Source organism: Vanessa atalanta, chromosome 18 (genome assembly GCF_905147765.1).
Source record: "Vanessa atalanta chromosome 18, ilVanAtal1.2, whole genome shotgun sequence".
Taxonomy (NCBI): domain Eukaryota; kingdom Metazoa; phylum Arthropoda; class Insecta; order Lepidoptera; family Nymphalidae; genus Vanessa; species Vanessa atalanta.
Genome location: NC_061888.1, coordinates 4390290 through 4413793, shown reverse-complemented (window position 1 = coordinate 4413793; position 23504 = coordinate 4390290). Strand labels below are relative to the sequence as shown.

Below are 23504 nucleotides of genomic sequence, written 5' to 3'. Positions count from 1 at the left end.
TATATTTCAAATCTAAGCAGCCGAAGTTTTTAATATTACAACACAGGGTACCCTATAATAGTAATAGATAGAAGTTAATGTGAAACTATTTAGCGACTTGTATATTTAATCGATAAAATTATCATAAGATAATATTTTACCTATTTAATGACCCTTACCAAAATGTATTTGGACCCTATTGATAATTTTGTGAAGATTTGCTTAAATTTTAAAAAAGTTTTGTATATTGTAATATAAAGTTATTATTAACTATAATAAATATACATTTATTATACAATTTCAATGTTTGAGAAAAATGTCACGAAAATCGTATTATTTGAGTTTAAAATTAAACGTCTATAGAAGCTGTAAGTCCATGTAAAATGAAGATTACAAACGATAAAATTATATGTTATGTTGAATAGTAAAAAGTGATATTGTTATATTTATATTTTATAGAATTTAAGTATAATAAATTTTGTAATAAAATACTATGTTTTATTTTTTTAAATAGTTTTATTATAAAAATAGGGCTCTCAATATAACACTATAAAATTAAATCTACAAGATAATTATGTCCAGTACAGGCAGACTAACTACAATTAGGAAAAACGAGAAATATTTTTTATATCTTAATTCTTCTTAGAAGCTGCTGTAATGACTGCCGGTACTTCAAAACACACTACATCCTCTTTGCCATCGTTGAGTCCCCAGTGCACGCGAAGTTGTATTTGTGGATAAAAGGACTCTATATGGAATGAGTTAGTGTAGACGTATTCCTTGTTGGCCTCCAGGGGACAAGGCGCAGCCTCCCCGGTGTCGGCGTGCTTCACCTGAGTGCACGCGCTCACACCAGCCACGCCAATGAATGGCAATGGGACACCGGCGATCATGGCGTAGACGTCATTCGTAAGTTTGTGGACAACTTTTTCTGAAAATTTTAACAATAAATACATATTTCTGCACATAGTTTATTTGATGGTGTAAATCGATAGAAAAATTATAAAACAAGTTTAAAACTATTAGCGCTTACATTTTTTACCTAATTAAATAAATCAATCAAACAGTGATCTCATTTCCATGTATATGAAAGCACTTAAAACCGTACGACTGTCGCATGTTCGAAATCAAATGATTCGTCAAAAACATATAAATATATGATATTCCGACTTCCCTATAAGCATCGTTTTACAAGAGTTCTTATTAAAACTATAGTGTCATACGTGGTAGCTATATATAAATATGCTAATCTAAAAATTATATATGACGGAGTGGCTTGTCTCAGCACGTTTTTCAAAAAACATGTCAGCACTGCTGACATTACGAAAGTCAGGGTTTGGATTTCTATCCATCCTCGAAGGTATAAAATTAAGCTCAGGAAATATTCTTCTCTGATTTATTCCAAACTGAGGAGGTCCGATCGCTCCGACGGCTCGAACAAGCCTCTTGATACCGGCGGACACTCGGCCTTTTATAACAAAAATGGATGTGGGCACTATTCACTCAATATAACACCCACAACGGACGGTGAAATATTTCAAACTAATTTAACATCTCAAAATTCACTAAATATTATTCATTTAATAATCAAACAGTTTTCAATTATACAAAATAATTAAAACAATAATTTCCAGGCACGTGTTTTTCTTAAATACGTGATTTTCCGCCGAGATATACAGGGTTATTGGTAATTCGACGTATTCCCGTTAGGAGGTGATAGGGTGATTTGCAATAATTTAAACCCCCATATGCATAATGCAAAAGTGAAAAATTAATACAACAAGAAATAGGAATTTACCTCATCAGCAGTGGATTACCCGCCTGATGGCCACTCTTCCATAAAACAAGGTGGCAGAGATTCTAGACTCTCAACCCTTGTTCAACTATATCTGTATGTTAGGTACCATACAATTCCAGTCAAACAAGAATACCTACTGTCATTTGAGGTAGGTAAGCCTAGGATATTACATGCTAAGAGGAGACAGAATTTGCTGGAGTGTCTCATAGAGGTTTTCGAAATTATTCTTTGGGGGAGAGTGGGGAGACATACGAAGATGAAATAGTGATAACCAGTCAAAAGCGTAGATACAACGGCGGTCGAATTAATTAGAATACTACACGACATAGCTTACAGTTTAACAGAAGATTTAGTGGCAAAGGAAGAAGAGACCCCAGTTGACTGGCTCATACATAGTTTGGCTTCTACCACCGACCCACAAGGCCATATGCTTTATAATTTAGGTTATTTATGCTATGATATATGATTTATTATATTTAATAACTTCTTGTTCGTATATATATACGGAACATGGTCGGATAATAAAATATTAGGGCGCGAAAAAACTAAAATTTTAAAATCAAATCTAAATCTAACCTTTTATCTGTTTCAAAACAAAAAGATTATTACTTTTCTCTTTCGTCTCAAGTTTTGCACACGTTTTATTTTTTTATATAACTAGCTATTGTCCAGCAAGCGTTGCGATGTCTTTTTAATTTTTTGTAAACATTTATCCGATAGAACTCGCGTGCGATATTTTAACGCTAGTGTCAACAATAACTGTGCATTTTCCGATAGAGTAGAGTTATAGGAACACATGCGAAACAAACTATGTAATAAACATGATTAAATGAATTTAAATAATACTACAAACATTTTAAGTTTATGTCGAAAATGTATTGCTACTAATAAATTTGTACATAGGTTCGAATATACATATTAAGTACATCGACTTATGCAAATACATAATTATATTATGAAGCGCTCAAGGCTATTGAGATTTAAGTTTAAATTATAAATAATCAACTAAAATTTTCCACTAAGACGTAGACGTAGATCTTATCTGTACAGATAATAACGTATATTTCCATATTATTTATATGAAGCGTACAGTTTCCGTAATAAAAAATACTTTTGTGAGATCTGTGATATGTAATCTCTTTTATTTATATTCATATTAAAGTTACTTGGTTTAAATTTGAAGATCACGGTCGTGTTGGTTCCTTTACGCAGCTTACAACGTGACTTCCCACATGGTAGCACCTGGATTCTCTCACGAAGATTATCGAATTCTCGACCTGAAAGCGATAAAAAATTCTGATTAGAATAGAATCATGTTATAAAAATACCCTTAAACTCTATACATAAATTTAATGACATTATGTAAAGTATCCATGTACCTTTTATTTTTATACTGAGGTGTAAGCAATTTATTTATGTTATGATCTTGTAAATAAAAACATTTTATCGTATTGAAATTCCTAAACAATTCGTTTACTGTACAGGCCATAAAGTTATGGAATGCCCTTCAGGTAGATATAAAAAAAAGCTCCATCAATTTCAGCTTTCAAAAAAGCCGTTAAAAACTATTACCTAAGTAATTTAGACGACTTTAATTAATTTTCTTTATATAACATTTTAGTATCTTAAATATGTATTAGAGTATAATAGAGATATATATTATATATATGTAGGAAGTATAAGTATTAGTGTGTAAATATTTGTATGTAAGTTTATGACTGCTGCGCTTACGCCGATGGTTTTAAAAATTCTCTCTCAGATTGGGTTGTCTGGAAGAGATGGCTAATTAGCCATAAGTCTCCCATTGTACAACACCCGTATTCAAAATTTATTTTTCGTTTTAATATTTTACTAATTTTGTTTTAATTTGTTTTCTGTGTGTTTCGTGTTGTTTGTGGTGTGCAATAAAGTATATTTCATATTTGCATTACTTAATGAAAACAGTAATGTTATGTTAAGTACTGAGATTCTGAGAAGGTGTTAAGAACTTAAAAGTCCACTTAAGGGCTCAGATCAGCATGTCATGTGAATGCGAAAATCAGGTTATATAATATCATAAACATTGGGAGGAAGAACACATTGTGCTTATATTTATTAATGATAGTTACGATCTGTACAATGTCGTAACTGTCAATAACACAGTCTTAAACAAAAGAAGGCTATATTTTATAGCCATGAGGTAAGGGAAATATGTTTAAAACATATATAAATCGATTATTCTATTTTCCTGATAGGATATATCACCGGTCCAGTAACACCTTAGGTACTATCCGAATTGTTTTCAAATGATACAATTATGGAGTAACCTGTTAGAAATATAAACCATTCCTCGTCTAACTAACGCCAATGCGCCACAAACCTTGAGAACTAAAATGTTATGTCGCTCACTCTGGCTCACTCTGGCTCACTCATCCTTCAAATCGGAACACAACAATACTGAGTGCTGCTTATTTTATTTGTAAACAGAAGTCTAAACAGCAATTTAAATATGTAATTATATAGCAAAAGAAATAAGAATTGCCATACAGACTTTTATCTCCTATTTAACATTCACAGTAGATGAATTTTCGAAACTAGTGATTGACAATTTGTTTTTAATTATAAACAGACGTTGGAACATCAATTTCCATATATTTAACTTAAAAAAATAATGCTCTTCTAGAACTCCAGTGCAAAACCTATTGTTTCTAGAACCACCTTTATATTATATTCCGTTATATAGACGTTGTCTCTTAGTCAGATTGACCCTGATTTGGTTTTAGTAAGTTTCAACTTATTTTTTGATGCTATAAACATTTTAAATAATTAAAATATAACTTTCGGCCCGCAACGATAGGTTTGGTTTTATTGTATGTATTGCTGTTTTGAATAAGGGCTCTAATAGTAACGCCCAACATTTTAGAACACCATTCTTCTCTTTGTTCCACAAACTGGATGGCGAACGAACCCACTGTCAACCATTTCCAAGCGAGGTGTTTTCTTGTTTTCTTTGGACCTTGGTAACCGAAGAAGAAAACTAAAGAGGAAGAAATAATCTTGTATTGTCCATGCTTGTACTGACATATGAACTATAACCCTATTCACTTTTGTCCAAAAAATGTTTTTGTATGTTTACATGGGTTTCACTGGCTAAACCTCAGGACGTACATCAAAACAATAACTTGCACTTGAAAATTGTAGGTCTTCATTATTAGTACTTATTCAGATAAATAATTAAGTTACCATGGATATTTAATATACATTAAAATTGACTTTAACTTCTAGTACTAATTCGAAAAAATACTTCACAAAATAACACCGATTCCAAATGACTTGCATACAAAAAAAAAACGAAACGGCTTAGGAATTGGGCGTAACAATAGCATGTTAACCTTGCAACTGAAAAATATGCAAATTTGAATCTATAAACTGCGGAAAAATTTAGGTCTATGTTTAACATTAAAATTACAACTCTATTATTTCCCAATTTTCAAATAATAAATACACCAACGGACGGGTCACTGATATGAGATATTTTAAAAAACACTAGAATGAAGCAATATTTGTAAGATTCTCAAATAAATAAAATATAATTTAAAAAAACCATGTTGGTAGGATTTTATTATGTACATCTTTCAGTTTAACTTTCTTCTTTCATTATGAAACATGTACCGGTGTATATTCATATTTTCTGTTTAAATTTTAAATTGTGCGACATTCAACAAAACAAGATTCCGCGCCGCAACAGGAACGGGCGAGCAGAGGGGCATTGGATTTTTTCCCTTTTTGTAGGAAGTGAGACCGGTCAACTGGTGGCTACTAACCATTTACATTAAACAATTTGGACGATTATTTTGAGAGATAGTATAAATATATTCGAGTCAATGCATGAATGAATACGGAACAAAATAATGAACGGAGTGCGTGTGACATATTAGCACATAACATCGGATATATCGCTGGGCTCAATATTAGTTATATATCGTTTAATATGTGTTGTATATATCTTATTATTAAAATATATATACATATAATAAATGGGTAATACTGATATAAGTAATTTTTAAATTTTCTAAAGATGTAATGAGTAAAATATACACAAAATATAAATACGTAAAAATACAATGAAAAAAAATGTTTCAAATTTAATTGAAATATAGGTCTACTATACTTCACTAACCGGTTAGGTTAAATAAAAGAGTAAAACATTTATAGCATAACGTGTTCCTGCTCACAATCACACAACATTGTTAATGATATTTATACTCAAGAAGCCTTGTACAAAAAATCTTATATTAACTGTTTCATTTTTGTTTAAATGTACGATGCTAAAAGGCGTCATTGAAAAAATATTATGACTAGTGATTTAAATTGCGCAAGAATTAAAATAGCTTGCACTGGTTTCAAATTCGTTTTTGGATAGATGCAATAGATTAAATTAAACACAGATTTTAAACTATATTTAAATACCTTTAATGCATATTTAAATTTAATCTTTTAGTTTTATTAAGCCTATTTCGCTTCAATGACATATTTATTTTCGAATTATATTATAATATATTTTACCATACATAAAGTGAAACTTGAACAGTATTATTTAATTCTTTGATATATTAAAAACAACGTAACTAATTGGTTAAAAAAAAAAATTAGGCCTCTGAGTAAGAAATATGAAGGTAATGTTTATTTATGAAATAAAAATCTCACCTGGGCATTGTTCCGAAGGCGTTTCATCACTTCGCACGACTAATATTGCAACTGCTAATAAAATTGCTATGGTTAAGTATAGCTTATTCATTTTTACGACAGAAGAGACGACCGCTCGCTGAAACGCAGACGCAGCTATTGAGAAGCAATCGGTAAATCAAAGCAAACTGGTTTCAACGTCAAGAAAGGGTCCCGATTCGCGAGACGATTCCGTGCACAAAGCATGCGGCACGATTTACTAATTGGACATAAAGGCGAGCGGCAAGCGTTCGTTTTATCAACGTCATACTCGACTGTATACTTACAACGAAATTTGTTGGTACCGAATGTTATAGTAAAATAAATCGTATGATTATTTACTTTTAAAAAGTTTGTATTTTTTTTAAACAGATGTTGGTCGTTTAAACAATTTTATGTAATGGAACTAGCTAACAGGTTTAAATGAAACCTACAAACTGTCGTTATGCAATGTCCTTAAGATTTTCTGTTTTGTAATTTCATACGTGTAATGTAAAGTTTATTAATAAATTGTGCGATGTTCAACAAAACAAGAAGAAATATATATCACCTTACGTATAAATATTCATATTTTAAAGTACCTAGTCTATTTATTTCAATATATTTAGAAATGGTGATTACAACAAAAACACACGTTTTAAAAGTAATAAACTTTATTGACAATATTTTACATTATCAAAAATAATTTTAAAAATATTAAAAATGAGGCAGATTACAGTAATGATAATACTTATACCAGCGTAGATTATAATATAAACAAAAGTAAATGGAATCAATAACAAATTAAAATGGAATTAAAACTTGTGCATTATTTTATTAACAATAGTACTAATACTATATTATTTAACCCAACAAGATACGATGTAACATATGAAAAATAAATCATTAATACTTCTTTAGCTGAGATTCTTGTGACCCTAAATTGAACAGTGTAAAAAAAATGTTAAGATAAACTCTCATATGTGTGTACAATCCCTGCATGTGCTGAGGTCGTGGTATAAATAGCTATTTTACACATTTTTAGGACATCTATATTTACAGCGTAGTTACAAATCATATAGTAATATTTAAAAAAAAAGGAAATAATGAAACTTCAACTCCGCCAATACTTTTGTAAAACTTACCTATATAACTATTTTAACAACTACGTAGATTACATTGAGTGTAAGAGGGAGACATTTTAGAATATCGCCATATTTATATATTTAGAAATTATTTTTATTTTAAATCAAATGAGTTGGCAATGTTGGGCTACAGGAGCGACAAGTCACAGAACTATTTTTTACAGCTACAAAATTATAGGGTGACTTAACAATAATTATCAATGTGTATAATATATAAGATTTCCTGTCTTCCACTGACGACAATACGACCTTAAAAACTGCATCTAATTTGGAAATTCGTTTTATTTTTGTGCCAAATTATGACTAATTATAACTATTTACCAAGCTTTTGTCATTATCATTAGTTTGTATCATGATTAAATTTGTAAGTAGTCCCGTCCCAAATTTAAAATCTCTTTAAAAATATATTGTAGAAATTTTTACAAATTTATTGCAATATTATTGTTTTTTTTTTTATAAACAATACAAAATATCAATAATGAATCTATCTATCATACATTAGTTCCTCAAACAACCCCTAAGGAAAATACTTCTAACCTCAACCAATATTATACATAACTTAAATAAATTAGATTCATCGGTTCATTATGAAATATCAACATTATAACATAAAAAAACATTACAACATATTTATAAGCAAACTATAATACCAGTTGCAAAGGTAACTTTTACGATATTTAATGAAATTTACAATTTATTCTATATTTCTGATACTGTTACTATTGGCTTGAGATCTGCCAAAAATAAGTCAATTTTTTTACTTAATCTAGTACCAAATATTTTAACATCTACATTTGTATGTTTACTTTTTGGGTGATTAATTTTGAGGAACATTAAGTTATACAACTTAGGCAAAAAAATATTTGGTTTATATTGGAATAATGTATGTGTATGTGGGCCCATTCCAACCACAGTAGGAGTTAAGACAAATGTGCAACTTAGTCATTGAGTTGGCGCGTTATTTTTGGCCAAGAGCTTGAATAATATTTGGTATTCAAAATTTGATTTGAGAAAAAAATTAGAGACGAATGTCAGTTAAGTTGTTATTGGAAGTTTTGAAGTAAAATTAAATTTGATATAATGTTGTATTATCAATGGAGTTATATGAATCAAGAATTGTTGTCCTTAATAAAGCAGAGTTATTATCCATTGCACAGAGTGTAAATTTTAGACTCGTAATTCTTTACTCCTTCTTTAATTGGTAAAGGGTATATAAATTATTTCTTGATCATTGTTGATACGAGCTGAATGTGAAAATAAAAGATGGCTAAACAAATACATATGGCTTATCTAATATATAAATAGCTTATATTATTTTATTTTAAACAAAATAAATAAGTTGCATAAATTATAATCTAGGAACAAAGTAATTATTTTAGTTTTCGTTAAAAGTGTGTAGGTAAAAAACTAAACACAAAATCTATTAAACGACCCACACGAGCGTTGATTTATCAATCATTTGCTTCTAAACGATATAATAGAGTTGATCGTTTATTATAACACACATATTTATGTGGTTTAATAGTAAAGAGGACAATTTGATATCAATAACAATGATTTGGAAATCAGAATAAATACAGATCTTGGTCGTTTTATAATATAACATATGTCTTAACGCGTAATATTTTTGTTAATACCTATGCCAATTTAAGACCATTAGTTATATTTTACTCAAAAGTGTATGCCCTTTTAGCCCTTTTAAATAATAATTTTATATAATACATCAAATACCTCATTCATTTGTCATTCTCATCTTTTACTTGTCATTTTTGATTGTCATGGTGCTTTTCATCTGTAAACTCTCTAGCAAACATCTATTCTATCTATTCTACAAAATATTCAAAAATAAAATCTAAGAGTTTTAATTGTATTAATACTTGTCTCATGAGGATGTTATTAACGTTCTCATGAGACAAGTATTTTCGTTATAAATACATAAAGGAAAATTTTATCAAAGGAGAGCATTTTTATTCTCTGTATATCTATTGACTAAGACTAAGACTTATAGAAATAGTTGGTATTATAATATTTAAGGCTAAGTTCTTGACCCATGTTTGTGATGCGGTACAGCCTAATTGAATTGTAAAACAAACAAATGTGCACCTCATTGGCTGGGCAGCGAATATATGATTGGCCCATATGATTGAACGGGAAAATCCCATCCCAGTAACGTTACTTAAATTTTATAATTATATTAGAAGAATATATAAAGAATAATAGTTTCGTGATTTTTATGATTTTAACCACATATAAAAGTAATAAATAAATATATTAAATATATAATTTGCTTTTAATATAATTCCACTGTTCTAAAACTTATTTGTGTAAGAGATATGACATAGTAAAACTATTACAATCTAATATTTGGTAAATTATTTTTGCTGACTATTGTTTAAGTTAACAGATTCTTATATATTTTGTTTCGAGATTAATGATATAGTCGACTATTTTATAGCTGACCAATATTGTAATGCACGTTAGTGTACGTGCACAAAACGTCGAAAAAACTTTATATCTGTATTTAATATAATAAACATCGAGTCTCAGTGTTAGTCTAACAATATTTCTATTATCTATCAGGTCTCGAGTGTTTTTTTATTAATGTTTGTAGAGGTATTTTAAGGAAGGCGTCTTTTAAATTACCACAATGCGACTGTGGAGCATCCATTAAATATTTATCTATGTTTTCCAGAATTTTCATTGGTTCAGTTCCAATTTCATATTCATCAACAGCCCGGTAAATTGCCTGGAATTTAAGAAAAAGAAAATTGAATATGCTTCACCAATCAAATTATCATCATCTCTCAATCGTCTTGTAAATTAAAAATATACACATATTATATCATTCGAAGCTTCGAGGACTAGCAACAAACGCTCGAAAAAGTATTGACGTATTTTTGAAAGATAACTAATCATAAGAATACTTAAAAATCTATTACAAAAACCGTTTAAGTTATTTGACATTAAATCTAGGACATTTTTTTTAAATATCACAGTTATTTTATTGCCCCGGTTAGTCGATAGTTTAATTCAAATCAGACCACCCATGGGCTGAGAAAATGTTACACACTGATTAATATTGCCACTAAAAAAAATATGTTTTTATTTACAGTCCTTGGTCCTAAGATTAAAAAAATATATGATTGATTGCTTACTCTGTTATTAACATATCTGAGTCTGGTTATAAAAACATGAAGGCACATATTACAATAACATCAAACTATGGACAAAATGCATCATAGTCTGAGAAGATACAATTTTCTTCAAAAGAAATAACTGTTTATGAAATAATAACTAAATAATAGTAATATATTTAACAAAATAAAAAAAATAACCTTAATAGTTACCTCAAAAGCTGGTTGTTTGTGGTTGTGAAAAGCTTTCCGGCTGCCATGTAATACAAATACACCATGTTCTGTAGCATCAGCGCATGCATCTCCATACATGCACTGATCCGAGCGATAATTATAACGACAGGACATTATATATACAGCTCTTTCATGGTAATGGAATATTATGTTTATAATATCCTAAAAAGATGGTAACCAGGTCTTAAAGATATTTGTAGATATTATAAAATATTTTCGTTATTTCAAATTGCTATTAAATCTACTCCTAAAATATCTATCTAATGTAGTTCACATTTATTTAAGAAAATAGACTAATAGCAAACTACACTATCATAAAAAATATATTAAATCTGACCTGGTCTCCCCAGGGAATGTACAGTTTCCACTTTAACATTATAGGTGTCACATAATCAACCCATCCAAATTCTCTCATTCTTGTTAAATTCATGAGCATCACTCCAGAATTAAGACCTGTAAATTAATAAATATTTAAGCTATGTTTATTATTCTATATAACTGAATATTAAATCGCATAAAATCATAAAATATGTTATAAAATGTTTAGGTCATCATATAAAATAACAATGTATAATGTTATAAAATATTACATTATAAAGATGTAAATAAAATATTAATTTTTAGCATCCTTATCTCATTAGTATTATACATAGTGTGTAAAAGAGCATTAAAAAAAATTACATCAACTCACCATATTTTCCATAAAAGGGATGCTTGGCAAATCTAGGGTACCATGAGACATTAGGATTATCATCTTCCAGAGTCATAGCTGATATTTGTGAATTGTTAAACTTTTTAAAAGTTTTCCACAGATCATCAGCTGGTCCTAAGAATAAGGTATCTGTGTCCACATATATCATAGAGTCAATATGTGGGAGTAATTTCTGAAACAAAAAAGTAGTTACATAATATATCAGAGGCACAGGTCAATGAGCATCTGATTTTACTTAGATAAGAGTAGTTGAAAAGGATAATTTTTGAAATATACATAATCTGAATTTTAGTCTCTAGTTAAATAGAAATTTGACTAGAGACAAATTCAATTTAGTTCTAAAGTAAGTATTTTAATTTATAAATACTAAAGTTTTATAAATATAAAACTTGGACTAACTGGAATAAACAATCGTTGAGCTGCACATTTACTAAACAAATTCATCCAATCTTCTTCGTGTGCTTCAGGAAATTTGATTCTTTGTAATTCAAAATCAAGCTGGTTATCAAACATAGGTTTCCATTTGTGGAGAGTTTCATTGAATTGTGATCTTAATTTATTGTCAGTGAATATAACAAAGTAAACAGGAGTCTTTGTAAAAAGCAAGACAGATTTTATAACATTTAAAGACTCATTAAACCTAGAATCACACACTACAAATGATATTACAATCCTATCTATAAATGGCTTCTCTTGGTTACTGTCAATTCTGGAATGATAAAATTCAATAATATAATTAATTAATAAACAAGATGATACGAAAGATGTTTTATTATATTCCGATTACATATTGTAAGTCCTGTATACTTACATATGCCCCGATTTTACTAGTTCGGTATTGTTTTTGCTACGATTGCTAGCGGAATAAATGTATAAAACTGTTACACATAAAAAAATTAGAATGAAAAGTTTTAAAAGAGGTAACCGTCTCATGGCGACAGACAAGAAAATACCAAAACCCTTTTTTTTAAGATCACATCTCAACTCTTCAAAATCTATAATGTACCACTTTCCTGGACTTAACCTATATATTTTTTTAAAAGGTTAATTCATTTTTTGGTATAATGAGACTAATATAAATAAATTACAAGGAATTAAAATTTCTATTTCAGAAATCTTCCTAAAGTCTTTACAGTTACAAGAACATATATTTAAATATGTACATTTATAAACATTTTACGCCATGACATGTAAATAAATGTACATTGAATGACATTACATGACAATGACATGTTGTTAAATATATGAAATTCTATTTCTTTCAGCATTTCGACGGTCATTAAATTATTCGGAATAAAATTAATTAATTTTAGATTACTGATACATAAATGACAAAACCATAAGAGAACTTGGCTTTAATTAACTTTAAGAATTGTACATAATAAAGTATGACAATACATTTGACAAGATAATCGAATACTATAATTTCTTCATAAATTATACGTCAATTACTATCTATATAAATAGTTTTATACTTTCGCCTACTAGTGAAATTGCACGCAAAGAAATGTTTAGTTATAATTAATCCCTACACTATTGTATCAACTAATCCTAAATATTTTAAGGAATATATAATTTTTTGTAAACATAATTGCTACCTACCACTGCATTAAAATGTGTGTATTGTTTTTTTTTCGTAATAATTATTGTCTGTTAACCGTACCTTTTGTCAATTTTCAAAATGTCAATGTTGTTAAATTACATCTGATGTCATTAGGTTCTTTCTAAATCTATCTGCTACCGAACTCAGAAATCAAAACTGAATGGCACAAGGCCATAAGACTCTAAGTTACGTTATCAATTCAATGATAATAAATATTTCTTAAATAATATATATTGTAAAGACAATAGTCTAATTAAAGTAATAGTTATAAAATATTTAATTTACCAAAATGGTTGTTGGTGCATTTCCAATTGCTAAATTGTCAGTGTTATTAGTTAAACAAATCAGTAAGCCTATCGCTAACATTTGTAAAGAAAGAGCCAAAAATAATCCATTTTTTAGAACCTACGTATGTATGCCGCCAGCACAATGTATGTAAATTTACTTCTATATTTATTACAAGTATCTCAATAATAATCGATAGCAAAGCTACAAAATGATCGTTTATTTTCAGTCTACAACTGGTGTGAAGTTAAAGCAAAAATGTGGATTTTAAATTTAGGAAAACCTGTTAATATTCCTGTTTTAAGTCAGGAAATGGCTATAGAACTAGGAGCTAATCTCCTTGGTGAAACAGTAATATTTGTTATTGGTGCTGGATTGCTTGTGATAGAATATAATAGGTATAATTTGCTTGTGAGTCACTTTCTTTTTCATTGCAGTTTCAAATGTTATTATTAATAGTGTTATATAAAACATTCCAGACAAAGTAAAAAGGAAGCTGCAAAAGAAGCAAAAAGAGAAGATGAAATGAAACACATTACTGGAACAATAACAGATTTATATTTCACGGTTCAACATCAGCAGACACAATTACGGGAAATGGAGAGAATGATACATTCACTAGGTATATGGTTTTTATATATAATTGTTATATGAATAATCATAATTTTACAAAATATAATTGAATGTGTTTATGCCTTATTAGGTGGGGACAAATTAATAACACCTCCAACTTCACCACCCAGTGGGCCAGCACTGCCAGAATCACCAAAGGTCCCTCCTAAACCTCAGAACATTGGTCATATAGTAGAGTACAACATACATATATCTCCTGCACCTTACCCTGATGATGGTGTTATACTTAAATCACTAAATTACATCCAAATGGATGTTTTTAGTTCTTTTTTTAGTAATTCAAATGGAAAGGAAAGCACTCAAAACGTTGAAAGAGCAACAACACAACCTAAACGAGAACCTGCTCTACTCTCAGAAACATTACATAACATAGAAAATAATTTTAGAAGTTTATTTTAAGTATACCAAAAAGTTGTTTGTATATTTAAATATGTTTAAAATGTAGTAAACTATTTATTTGTTAAAATTTAAGGAGAGATTTTTTTAAGAATTTATTCTTCATGAAATGGATTGTTTTGACATGTAAGTTATATGTGATATAAAATTAATGAAAAACCATTGATAGACCTGTAAAAATGTCTTTATGATTTCTATCATAAATATTAATTTATAAGTACTTGCATTACTTTGATATAAATGTGCTTAGTAAAGTATATTGAATCTTTCAAGCTTAGTAGTGTAAAGATGAATAAAACAATATGAAAAGCATATATTTTTATTGATCAAGCCATGCACTCATATATTTACAGTCTTGTGGAGTAATAAGGCCAGTGGAACAACATTTATATACAAGTGGACACACTCCACATGGGACTTGCACTAGTCCTGGAGGTGGTATTAGGGACTCTATAGCTCTGTAAACCTTGCTACCATCTGGATAAACATTACTTTCAGCCTTTCCATCATAAACAAGTGTATTTAAAATAGTAATAACATCTTCCACTTCAAGCTTTACCTGAAATATAAAACCAATTTATTGTAACATATATTAAATTTGATGATAATGTTTTCAACATAAATCATTAAAAAGTACTTCTAATTTACTTCATATTAGGTACCTATGTTTACATTTATTTCTTAGGAATTTTAAAATTTGAAATAATTGACTTATACAAATTACTTTAAAATACAAAATTGTTAATTGTATAAAAGAGTATATAATAAAAGTAAATTCCATAAATACAGCAAAATTCATAAATTTGAAGGAAATCAGTAAACAATTGTTTACAACCATAATGAACAATTCTGTTGTAATTTAACTGATTTTACCTATGTGTTAACTATTTTTTTTATTAAACTCTGCAGGTTAATTTTGGTGGTTCCATTTTTAATTATAAATTTAAAACATTTTAAAAAAGTACTTACTTTACTTATACCTAGATCAGTTATATATTTTTGCACTTCAGCTGCTGTAGCAAATGATTGTGTTCGTCCTACAATAGGGCCCCTTGGATTGTTTTTTATCTTGTCTGCTCTTTGTTGCAGAAATCTCAAACATTGTCGGTTTAAGATATCAACAAATTCTGACTCAAAGTCCTGATCTTGGTACCAAGCCCCACCTGATATTGAACGATCTGGTTCTAGATTGTAAAGCATGTACACCTTCTTTTTGGATGCCTGTAAATTAATAAGTAAACTGTCTTGAACCTAATTAAAATATGTTTATGAACTAATAAGACCAGCAATAAATATTTTAATTCACTAATAAGCAATACTCTTTATCCATTTGATATAGAAGTTTCCACATGGGATGTTATGAGATGAAGGAAGTCAGAAAAATAATCTATCTTCTAATATAGCTTTTACTTAGTGGTAGAACAGATACAGAAATACTTGAGTGTGTTTAACTACAGACAAGAGACATAACATCTTTCCAAAAATGGGGATATATTGCTTATATTGAAGAATGATAAAAAAATTTTACAGTAACAATGTCTATGCGCAATGGTGACCACTTACCTCAGATGCTGCATTAAATCCTATATTGCATTGTGAACCACATAATAACGTAATGAGAATTTTATACTTGGCAATTGTTTCCATCAGATGGCCCATTTACTCATCTACTTTCCAAAATGAAATTTAAATATATAACTAATCTGTTTATAAATATTGTTATATATACGTTTATAAACATTAATAAATATTGAATGAAAGTATTGTGACAAATTTCCATAAAATTCTGATTACTGTAGACTTGGATATCCCACCAGCAAAGTGGAATAAGTACCAAACCTGAGTACAGAAAGGCCATGTTATTGAATGATGTAATAAAATGTTGCTGTTAACAAGTCATTAACAGGTTGTTAATTTATTTTTACTTTAAACATACATTGACACATTTTACAGCTTTAATGACTTTTTTGCCCTCCAGACTCTTCAATACTTTAGTAAGCTGTGTGTTGGCAAGATTTGAACGATGTCTGATGTCTCTTATCCATATACCCTTATTTCCAGCTTCTTCAATAAGGTTAAATACAACTTTTTCTTCATTATCAGCTCCTTTAATTGCCGTTTTAGTATTTTGATTTTTTAACCTGGTCATAAAAAAAATTAAAATCATAATTTGCATATATTGTAATTAGCAAGCACTGAACAGAATATATAAACATATATGTATAAGATAATATTCGTGAAGTTTGGTAGAAAGTTTTTTACTTATATAAAAGAGAGCCGCCTTGATTGTACAAATCAAAAAGTCCCTGCTGTAATAGCTTGTTAATTGCAGCAACCAGCTCTGCCGATGACAGTTCCGGTACTGCTGCTGCAACATCCTTGGCTGATATTCCTTTTGGGTTGTTCTTCGCAGCATTGAGTATTTTTTCGCTTATTACATCGTCGCTTTTGTCACTCATTTTTCAAACAGCAGATAGATAAACAATTTTTTTGTTATTAGGTTTCATTTATAATAAATCTTATCTATTGATCAAGACGTAACATTATTTTTTCGAGTTCTGATCGTCTTGATTTTGATTTTTGTTTGTATTTGACATTTAACTTTTGAATTTGAGTAAAACTAATCCACAGAGTACATAATCTATAAAATATGTACAGAATATAATAGCTCTATTATCTTTGTATGATTCTATAATCAATTTTCTTTGCTACAACTTGCACATCATTAAGAGTGTTTTCGTGAGTTTAATTATTTTAACTGTAACTTTTGATTTTTTTACCCAACTTAAAATTTTTTGGCGAAAAACCAATATAATTCGTTTGAATTTTTATTGGTCAGCTGGAAAACTTTGTGACTACGACATTAAAAAGTTGGTCTAATTTCAAGCAAGCGAGGGTTATTTAATTGGCATGAGTATTTACGATTTATTTAAATCGTAAATTTTCTGGTGGTTCCTGAATCGAAATATTTTTAAAGTCAATTAGAATTATTTTAAAGTCCTTCGGAATTAAAAATATCCTAACCAATATCATAAATGCGAGAGTGATTTTGTTTTTTAGTTATTTTTTTAGTCATTACTACTCAAACCAGCATCATGAAATTACACTTTGTAATGTGTACTAACACACCGCAACCGCGGGCAAAAAACTACTAATTATAAATACAATGCCACCTGGACTCAGAAGAGATCACTTTAAGATAAAAGTACGAATTAATAAATCAATTCAGTTATGTTTATTTTTAAATGAATATAGAAATAAATATATATCTATCACCAATGACAAAAAAAAAATTATTAGTTTGGAATTTTAGTTTTAGACAATACTATGAAATATTGTAATGGTCTCTACTCTCGCCGAGAGCATTCCCTGAGCCTGTTACTGCATCAACAAATTGTTTCTATTCTAATATTAACACAGTGAATATTTTACAATAAAAAATCAAATAATAATTTAACTTTATTTTACAAATCAATTTTGTATTGTGTTATACTTGTTTTTTCTGGAAATGTTGTCCTTAATATAAACATATTGTTGACTTCAGGTGTAGAGTCCAATGTTTCCAAATAACCAAACCAATATATGACTAGCCCTGGGCCAAATCTATTCCAGTAACACAAAAGTTGATCTTTCATGTAACCTAAATGATTTTCCTCATCTCCGAAGAGTGCTTTGCTTTCTATCCAGTTCACGATAAATCCATCCACTGCAATTGGGACATCCAACTTAAAATCAGGGGTTTTATCATATCCACGTAATCTAAGTAGATTTTCATCAGAAAATGATATATTCATTATTCTTAACTCATTTTCCAATCGCAATTCATATTCTAATCCTATAGACCTGGAGAATAAGATTTAAAAATATTAAATGTATATTAAATTAATAAATAAATTTAATACAGATATCAGTAAACTTACTGTTTGATAATATCTACATATGGACCATATTGATTGTCATTCATAATACCCTGCACAAAAAGTAATAATATTATATATATATTTCAAAATAGCTTTGACATATTTATTAAGTGAATAGAACTTTACTATACCAAAAAAACTTGATAAGCTAAATCACTGTTTTCAATCAATGTTGTGTCCTTTAAATATTTTTTTACTTCAGCAGAATCTGAGCATACATTTTGGAGCAGTGATCGCACAAATAAAGCTGGACTAATACCTTGACTGTCGGCCAGCCTGAAAAAAAAAATACAATTAAAGATTTCCTCCTAAATAATAAAAATTAATGTAGAAAAAACCCATCTATGATTTAACTGGTATCAATAGGTTTAAAGAAATCTGTTAAAACAATTAATCTTTACTATACGGATACATATTATAGTTTTAATCAATGTAAGATTTTACCAAAATTAAACATTTATATTAAATATATAAAACTGATCTTACTTCAATATAACATCTTCTTTATTTTTATCTTTCATCAATTCTTCATATAATTCAAAATATTTGCTTGATATAACAGGAGACTTCCGATAACTTTGTTTCATTGATCGTTGCACAAGTAAAGATATTATACTACCCATTGTTGGAGATGGTACTCTGAAATTTTTTTAAATATTAAATTATGATAAATAAGAATTTAATAAATATTTCTGTAAGGAAAAATATATTGCATCAAAATTTCAAGTAGATAACTTTGTCATTCAGTTTAAAAACTTAACAATAAACGAAACAATAAGTCTTTAATAATTACGACGGAAGTTTGTGCACTTAACTCTTTATATTTTTTTTTCAATTCATTTTCAGCTTTCCTGCTAAATGATGTCATTTTATTAAAATCTTTAACAATTGCATTATAAAGTTTTAAGGACATAGGTTTATTTTCAGACATAGTTGTCGTTATTTTTAAAACAAAAATAAATGATTGACACTTTTTTTAAGTGAGCAACCATCAATCCTTTAAAATGAATACAGTTATTTTTATTAAATATAGCACTTAGATTATCGTTAAGAGTTTTTCTCTTTCGCTGCTTATTGTATTCAATATAATGTATATTGTATTCATGTATTATATATAATTGTCAAATGTTGACAGGTTAAACTACAGATAAGACTGAAATAATGAATATATATATCAAAGATAATATAACATTGTGTAACAAACAAATGTGAATGCTATTATCCAATTTCTTACATTTGATAAGAAAGAGGGAGTAAAATAAAATAACATATAGAGTTTTTTTTTTAATTATAATGTAAATAGTGTTATATTAAAAAAAGAAGAAACCACAACAAGATATTACACATGGAAAAAATTAATATTTTAATTCAAATGTTTGTTCAAATAAAATTATTAAGTAGTATTTATAGAAAATTTACTCTAGTAGTCATTTCTTTTATACTTGACATTGGCTTGTCTTTGGCAGAATATTTGCGCTCAATTAGCGTCGAACACGATACAAAAAAAAAAAACATTTTTGACTTGTAACTTCTTGTAAGTTTGTTTTGATTTTGCAGACTGATAATAATAACCTTTTTTTATTTTATTAACATTAATATAGTATAATAATATATAATAACTTTAAATAAAATAATTTATGTAGCGAATTAATAATGTTTGACGAAAGTTCAAATATATCTGCTAAGACTTGGAAAAGAACTGTTGAAAACATTAACAAGGTATTAATTATTTATTTTATAATATAAAACTGATACTTAAATACTAGTCTGAGAATCTGATCAAAATATGATTCTGTTCATTTTTTGTAACAACTCATAATTTTTATAGTGCAACATATTTTATTAAATATGAGAATGTGAGATAACCATGAATTTTTATAATTAATATCATAGTTAATGTCAAAGATTTTTAGGTAGGATACTCTGATGGTGTTACGGATGGACAATCATCTTCATTCCAATCTAGTTTTGACATGGGATATGCACAAGGGCTAAGGTTCGGATTACAATTTGGATATAAAGCTTCAAAGTAAGTAATATAAGATACTTTGCATACACAATTATACAAAATTATAATTAAATTAAGTAGAAATATGACATGTAGAAAGTTTATCTATCAACTAATATTTTCTTATTGTAAATTATTTTTAAAATTTATATTTTTGGAATAATTTTTGTCTTGGTTGGAACTACATTCATTTTTAGTCTTTGCCTCGATATTACCCAGACAGTCTTATTAGATTTTTAGTTTGAAAAATATTTCTGCTTAATTTTAGAATTAAATTATTTTGAAAAATGCTTTCTAAATGTATTTTCCTATTTTAAAGTCTGGAATGAATACAACATACTTATAATTAATTGTTAATATCAAATATTATGAAAAACATATACATACTTGTTTCAGCAACAAGCAAGTCTTTGAGACACAATCAAGTGATCCTCGTAAAATAAACTGTCAGATCTGCTTAAAAGGAGGTGCATTGATGGAGAATGTTGTTAATTTATATAACATACAAAAGGAGAAAAATGAAGAGTTTTTAAAAGAATAGGACACTTATTGGATTATAAGGATTAATTTTGCTGAAGTTAAAATACAGATTGAATATAAATAATCACATAGAAAGAATTATTTCTCATAATTTTATTTATCTAAATAATTTTTCTTATATTCTAGATTTTTTTTCTGGAGGAGGTTTCATGTTCTCTTGTTTAATCTCTGTTTTAATTTCCATATGACCTTGCATATTACCATTTGTCATGTCTGAACTGATGGGATCCAATGGTTCTTGTTTAATTGTTATGTTATTTAAAGTGCCACCTGCTTCTTTCTCTGAATTCTTATCATTTGTATTTTCAGTCTTCACTGTAACACCATTCTGCCAAAAGAAATCTTATTTAATAAGTACATATTTTTTAATTTATTGATTGAGAATATTTTTTTAGTATGGAACTAATCAATCAAAAAATGTATCAAATTTAATATAAACAAAATATCTAGCACAACGGTTGAATAAAAAAAATAAAAAAAATTGTCACATTTACTTTACCTGGTTTATTGCAGTTTGAGTCACTGGTAATGGAAATTGTCGCACTAATTCAGCTAATAGCATGTCCACCCTTTGTCTTTGAAACAATGTTGAGGGCTCTTCTTTAGGTGTACTTGTAACTTCCTTTGGAGCAGATTGTCCCATATTAAAAGGACCTAAAATAAAAAATCTTATAAATAACAAGGTTGTCATCCCGTCAGTCCAAGCAGGACATAGGACCCTAGTGTGAGAAGCATAACAAGGTTTTTATGTTTAAATAAAAATTTAAACACATAAATATCTCTCTTGGTTTAGATAAATAAGATAAAAAATGTTACCTGCTAAAAATTTACATGATTTTTTTAAATTTTAATATAGAATATATAAATATTACCAGACTTGTTTGCTTTGAAGTCCCACCAATATCCTTTACTTGGGTGATACTTGGAGTATGTCATAGTTTCTTCAAATGAACATTGTAGATGATGAACTGCTGATAACTGTTAATCATATTACACTTTTAAGAAATATTCTGTCAAATTATCTCAAGTAATAACAAGTATGTTTACCAATCGTGAATTTAAAACACTGGCCAAATCAGGGGCTTGATAAACAATTCCTGCAATTATATAGTAATCAGCTAGTGGAATGGTTTGAACAGGGCTGTGTCGATGTTGTTTACGAATAACATAAAGGATAGGTTCCTGTACATGTAACAATATGTATTCAAGTCCTGTCATATTCCTGGAAAGTAAAAACTGTATAAATAATGATGAAAGAATTAAATTGTTACTGATAGTTAATAAACTTACTGCAACTGATCCATACTGAGACGTTGCATTTTTACGACTTCATTATTGCATGTGCGGTCAAAAAACGGGTTTGATCTTTCAGAAAAATAATCCATTATATTTGATGGGTTTAACGATGGGATCCAAGAAGAATCATGCCATGATAAGCCTAACGGGTTTTCAGATGCAATAGGCAAGTGACCAATTCTCCCGGGCATCATATTTGCAAATAATATAAATGGTTCTGGTAGAGTGAAATGAGTATCGTTTTAAATGTTTCTAATATACCTAAAGAATATATTTACATAACATGACATATATAGAATAGAATATAAACTCTTATTCTATTTTCTGTATAAAATTAGAACAATAACTCAATTCTAATTTCAAGCAAAATAACAATCAAATTAACATTTAATGATAGTGTCAAATCGTAAGTGACGATCTTATTTACCACAGATTACTAATAATCGTAATCATTCTCAACATAAACCTTTGTCTTTTAAGAAAAGCATTGGCTCTTATTTTACACGTAATAGATTGTATGTATTTTTTTTATTTTAAATAATTACATGTATGAAAATATTTAACCGTTTGGCATAGTGATTTTACAAAATATATCGATATCCTATGTGTCTTAAACCTAGCTACGACCATGTCACAACGAAAGTGTTTAAATACATTCAAAAGTTGATTTAGAGTTTATTTTATGTTATACAACTTTGCAGACTAATAGAAAATTTCCTACTTAATATATAAATGATAACATATAGCTCAGACAAGTGAAACATCATAACCTTTCGCTTTAATGCTAACTAGGTATTATATAACAAAAATCGATGTTAAGTCGACAAGGCTGGGGCTTACCTTATAAAAATTCTATTATTTGCAGTAAACATATTAGGATACATTTTTCATATGCACATTACATGAAAATGCTGACGCCTTTTCTTAATTGATCTATACCCTTGGCATTGGTCCTAATAGATAAACTTCGATCTTATATCATTTAACTCAATAAATTTAAAAAAAATCTACGTAAAAATTCATTTTTTCCTCTGTGACACAATATTGATAAGACTTGGTTTATAACTTGGACATGGTTCGTGCTTATGCGCGTGCGAATGATAGCTTGCCGGGTGCTATCAATTTGTACCGAGAGATG

The 23504-nt window shown here is 28.6% G+C and overlaps 7 protein-coding genes across 8 annotated transcripts; 2 read left to right on the top strand and 5 right to left on the bottom strand.

The window, feature by feature from the left end:
• Window positions 1–489: 489 nt before the first annotated feature.
• On the bottom strand, window positions 490–6649 carry LOC125070829 (NPC intracellular cholesterol transporter 2-like). Its single transcript, XM_047680814.1, has 3 exons — window positions 6464–6649; window positions 2944–3054; window positions 490–910 (listed from the first exon to the last, which is right to left on the bottom strand). Exons 1-3 carry the CDS (start codon window positions 6552–6554, stop codon window positions 612–614), a joined length of 501 nt encoding a protein of 166 aa, XP_047536770.1. The 5' UTR covers window positions 6555–6649; the 3' UTR covers window positions 490–611.
• Window positions 6650–7188: 539 nt separating this feature from the next.
• On the bottom strand, window positions 7189–12884 carry LOC125070982 (glucoside xylosyltransferase 1). Of its 2 annotated transcripts, none has more exons than XM_047681023.1 (6): window positions 12849–12884; window positions 12085–12325; window positions 11665–11857; window positions 11311–11426; window positions 10953–11135; window positions 7189–10351 (listed from the first exon to the last, which is right to left on the bottom strand). In XM_047681023.1, coding segments are annotated over exons 1-6 (912 nt in total). In that variant the 5' UTR covers window positions 12851–12884; the 3' UTR covers window positions 7189–10174. The 2 variants fall into 2 exon arrangements, with proteins under 2 accessions (XP_047536979.1, XP_047536978.1); XM_047681022.1 differs by lacking the exon at window positions 12849–12884 and adding an exon at window positions 12497–12842 and having other exon boundaries at window positions 12085–12394.
• Window positions 12885–13369: 485 nt separating this feature from the next.
• On the top strand, window positions 13370–15171 carry LOC125071013 (optic atrophy 3 protein homolog). Its single transcript, XM_047681059.1, has 4 exons — window positions 13370–13719; window positions 13803–13971; window positions 14053–14195; window positions 14277–15171. The coding sequence occupies exons 1-4, from the start codon at window positions 13578–13580 to the stop codon at window positions 14603–14605; spliced, it is 783 nt and encodes a 260-aa protein (XP_047537015.1). The 5' UTR covers window positions 13370–13577; the 3' UTR covers window positions 14606–15171.
• Window positions 14908–17191, bottom strand: LOC125071012 (probable DNA-directed RNA polymerase III subunit RPC6). The gene is made up of 4 exons (XM_047681058.1): window positions 16865–17191; window positions 16539–16743; window positions 15572–15823; window positions 14908–15161 (listed from the first exon to the last, which is right to left on the bottom strand). The coding sequence occupies exons 1-4, from the start codon at window positions 17059–17061 to the stop codon at window positions 14922–14924; spliced, it is 894 nt and encodes a 297-aa protein (XP_047537014.1). The 5' UTR covers window positions 17062–17191; the 3' UTR covers window positions 14908–14921.
• Window positions 17192–17925: 734 nt separating this feature from the next.
• Window positions 17926–19625, bottom strand: LOC125070932 (CDAN1-interacting nuclease 1). Its single transcript, XM_047680954.1, has 5 exons — window positions 19338–19625; window positions 19009–19161; window positions 18654–18798; window positions 18523–18572; window positions 17926–18445 (listed from the first exon to the last, which is right to left on the bottom strand). Exons 1-5 carry the CDS (start codon window positions 19451–19453, stop codon window positions 18067–18069), a joined length of 843 nt encoding a protein of 280 aa, XP_047536910.1. The 5' UTR covers window positions 19454–19625; the 3' UTR covers window positions 17926–18066.
• A 432-nt stretch (window positions 19626–20057) lies between these two features.
• LOC125070804 lies at window positions 20058–21934 on the top strand. The gene is made up of 3 exons (XM_047680781.1): window positions 20058–20241; window positions 20436–20551; window positions 20927–21934. Exons 1-3 carry the CDS (start codon window positions 20176–20178, stop codon window positions 21069–21071), a joined length of 327 nt encoding a protein of 108 aa, XP_047536737.1. The 5' UTR covers window positions 20058–20175; the 3' UTR covers window positions 21072–21934.
• On the bottom strand, window positions 21168–22746 carry LOC125070803 (mediator of RNA polymerase II transcription subunit 6). Its single transcript, XM_047680780.1, has 5 exons — window positions 22361–22746; window positions 22118–22292; window positions 21943–22048; window positions 21570–21724; window positions 21168–21398 (listed from the first exon to the last, which is right to left on the bottom strand). Exons 1-5 carry the CDS (start codon window positions 22558–22560, stop codon window positions 21186–21188), a joined length of 849 nt encoding a protein of 282 aa, XP_047536736.1. The 5' UTR covers window positions 22561–22746; the 3' UTR covers window positions 21168–21185.
• Between the last annotated feature and the right edge of the window lie 758 nt (window positions 22747–23504).

Excerpts from the sequence above, each read along its gene's own strand:
- LOC125070982 (XM_047681022.1), bottom strand. The coding sequence starts at position 12,618 with ATGAGACGGTTACCTCTTTTAAAACTTTTCATTCTAATTTTTTTATGT. Across the intron at positions 11,858-12,084 it reads CTCAACGATTGTTTATTCCA|AAATTACTCCCACATATTGA; the intron begins GTTAGTCCAAGT and ends TTTTTGTTTCAG. Across the intron at positions 11,427-11,664 it reads TCCCTTTTATGGAAAATATG|GTCTTAATTCTGGAGTGATG; the intron begins GTGAGTTGATGT and ends ATTAATTTACAG.
- LOC125071012 (XM_047681058.1), bottom strand. The coding sequence starts at position 17,061 with ATGAGTGACAAAAGCGACGATGTAATAAGCGAAAAAATACTCAATGCT. Across the intron at positions 16,744-16,864 it reads GGCGGCTCTCTTTTATATAA|GTTAAAAAATCAAAATACTA; the intron begins GTAAAAAACTTT and ends TTTTATGACCAG. Across the intron at positions 15,824-16,538 it reads AAGCTGTAAAATGTGTCAAT|GCATCCAAAAAGAAGGTGTA; the intron begins GTATGTTTAAAG and ends ATTAATTTACAG.
- LOC125070932 (XM_047680954.1), bottom strand. The coding sequence starts at position 19,453 with ATGTCTGAAAATAAACCTATGTCCTTAAAACTTTATAATGCAATTGTT. Across the intron at positions 19,162-19,337 it reads TTGAAAAAAAAATATAAAGA|AGTACCATCTCCAACAATGG; the intron begins GTTAAGTGCACA and ends AAAAAATTTCAG. Across the intron at positions 18,573-18,653 it reads TAGCTTATCAAGTTTTTTTG|GGTATTATGAATGACAATCA; the intron begins GTATAGTAAAGT and ends CTTTTTGTGCAG.
- LOC125070803 (XM_047680780.1), bottom strand. The coding sequence starts at position 22,560 with ATGATGCCCGGGAGAATTGGTCACTTGCCTATTGCATCTGAAAACCCG. Across the intron at positions 21,725-21,942 it reads CTTCAAAGCAAACAAGTCTG|GTCCTTTTAATATGGGACAA; the intron begins GTAATATTTATA and ends TTTTTATTTTAG. Across the intron at positions 21,399-21,569 it reads CTCAAACTGCAATAAACCAG|AATGGTGTTACAGTGAAGAC; the intron begins GTAAAGTAAATG and ends TTCTTTTGGCAG.
- LOC125070829 (XM_047680814.1), bottom strand. The coding sequence starts at position 6,554 with ATGAATAAGCTATACTTAACCATAGCAATTTTATTAGCAGTTGCAATA. Across the intron at positions 3,055-6,463 it reads GCCTTCGGAACAATGCCCAG|GTCGAGAATTCGATAATCTT; the intron begins GTGAGATTTTTA and ends TATCGCTTTCAG. Across the intron at positions 911-2,943 it reads GATCTTCAAATTTAAACCAA|AAAAAGTTGTCCACAAACTT; the intron begins GTAACTTTAATA and ends TAAAATTTTCAG.
- LOC125070804 (XM_047680781.1), top strand. The coding sequence starts at position 20,176 with ATGTTTGACGAAAGTTCAAATATATCTGCTAAGACTTGGAAAAGAACT. Across the intron at positions 20,242-20,435 it reads CTGTTGAAAACATTAACAAG|GTAGGATACTCTGATGGTGT; the intron begins GTATTAATTATT and ends AAAGATTTTTAG. Across the intron at positions 20,552-20,926 it reads TTTGGATATAAAGCTTCAAA|CAACAAGCAAGTCTTTGAGA; the intron begins GTAAGTAATATA and ends TACTTGTTTCAG.
- LOC125071013 (XM_047681059.1), top strand. The coding sequence starts at position 13,578 with ATGGTTGTTGGTGCATTTCCAATTGCTAAATTGTCAGTGTTATTAGTT. Across the intron at positions 13,720-13,802 it reads ATGTATGCCGCCAGCACAAT|TCTACAACTGGTGTGAAGTT; the intron begins GTATGTAAATTT and ends GTTTATTTTCAG. Across the intron at positions 14,196-14,276 it reads GAGAATGATACATTCACTAG|GTGGGGACAAATTAATAACA; the intron begins GTATATGGTTTT and ends ATGCCTTATTAG.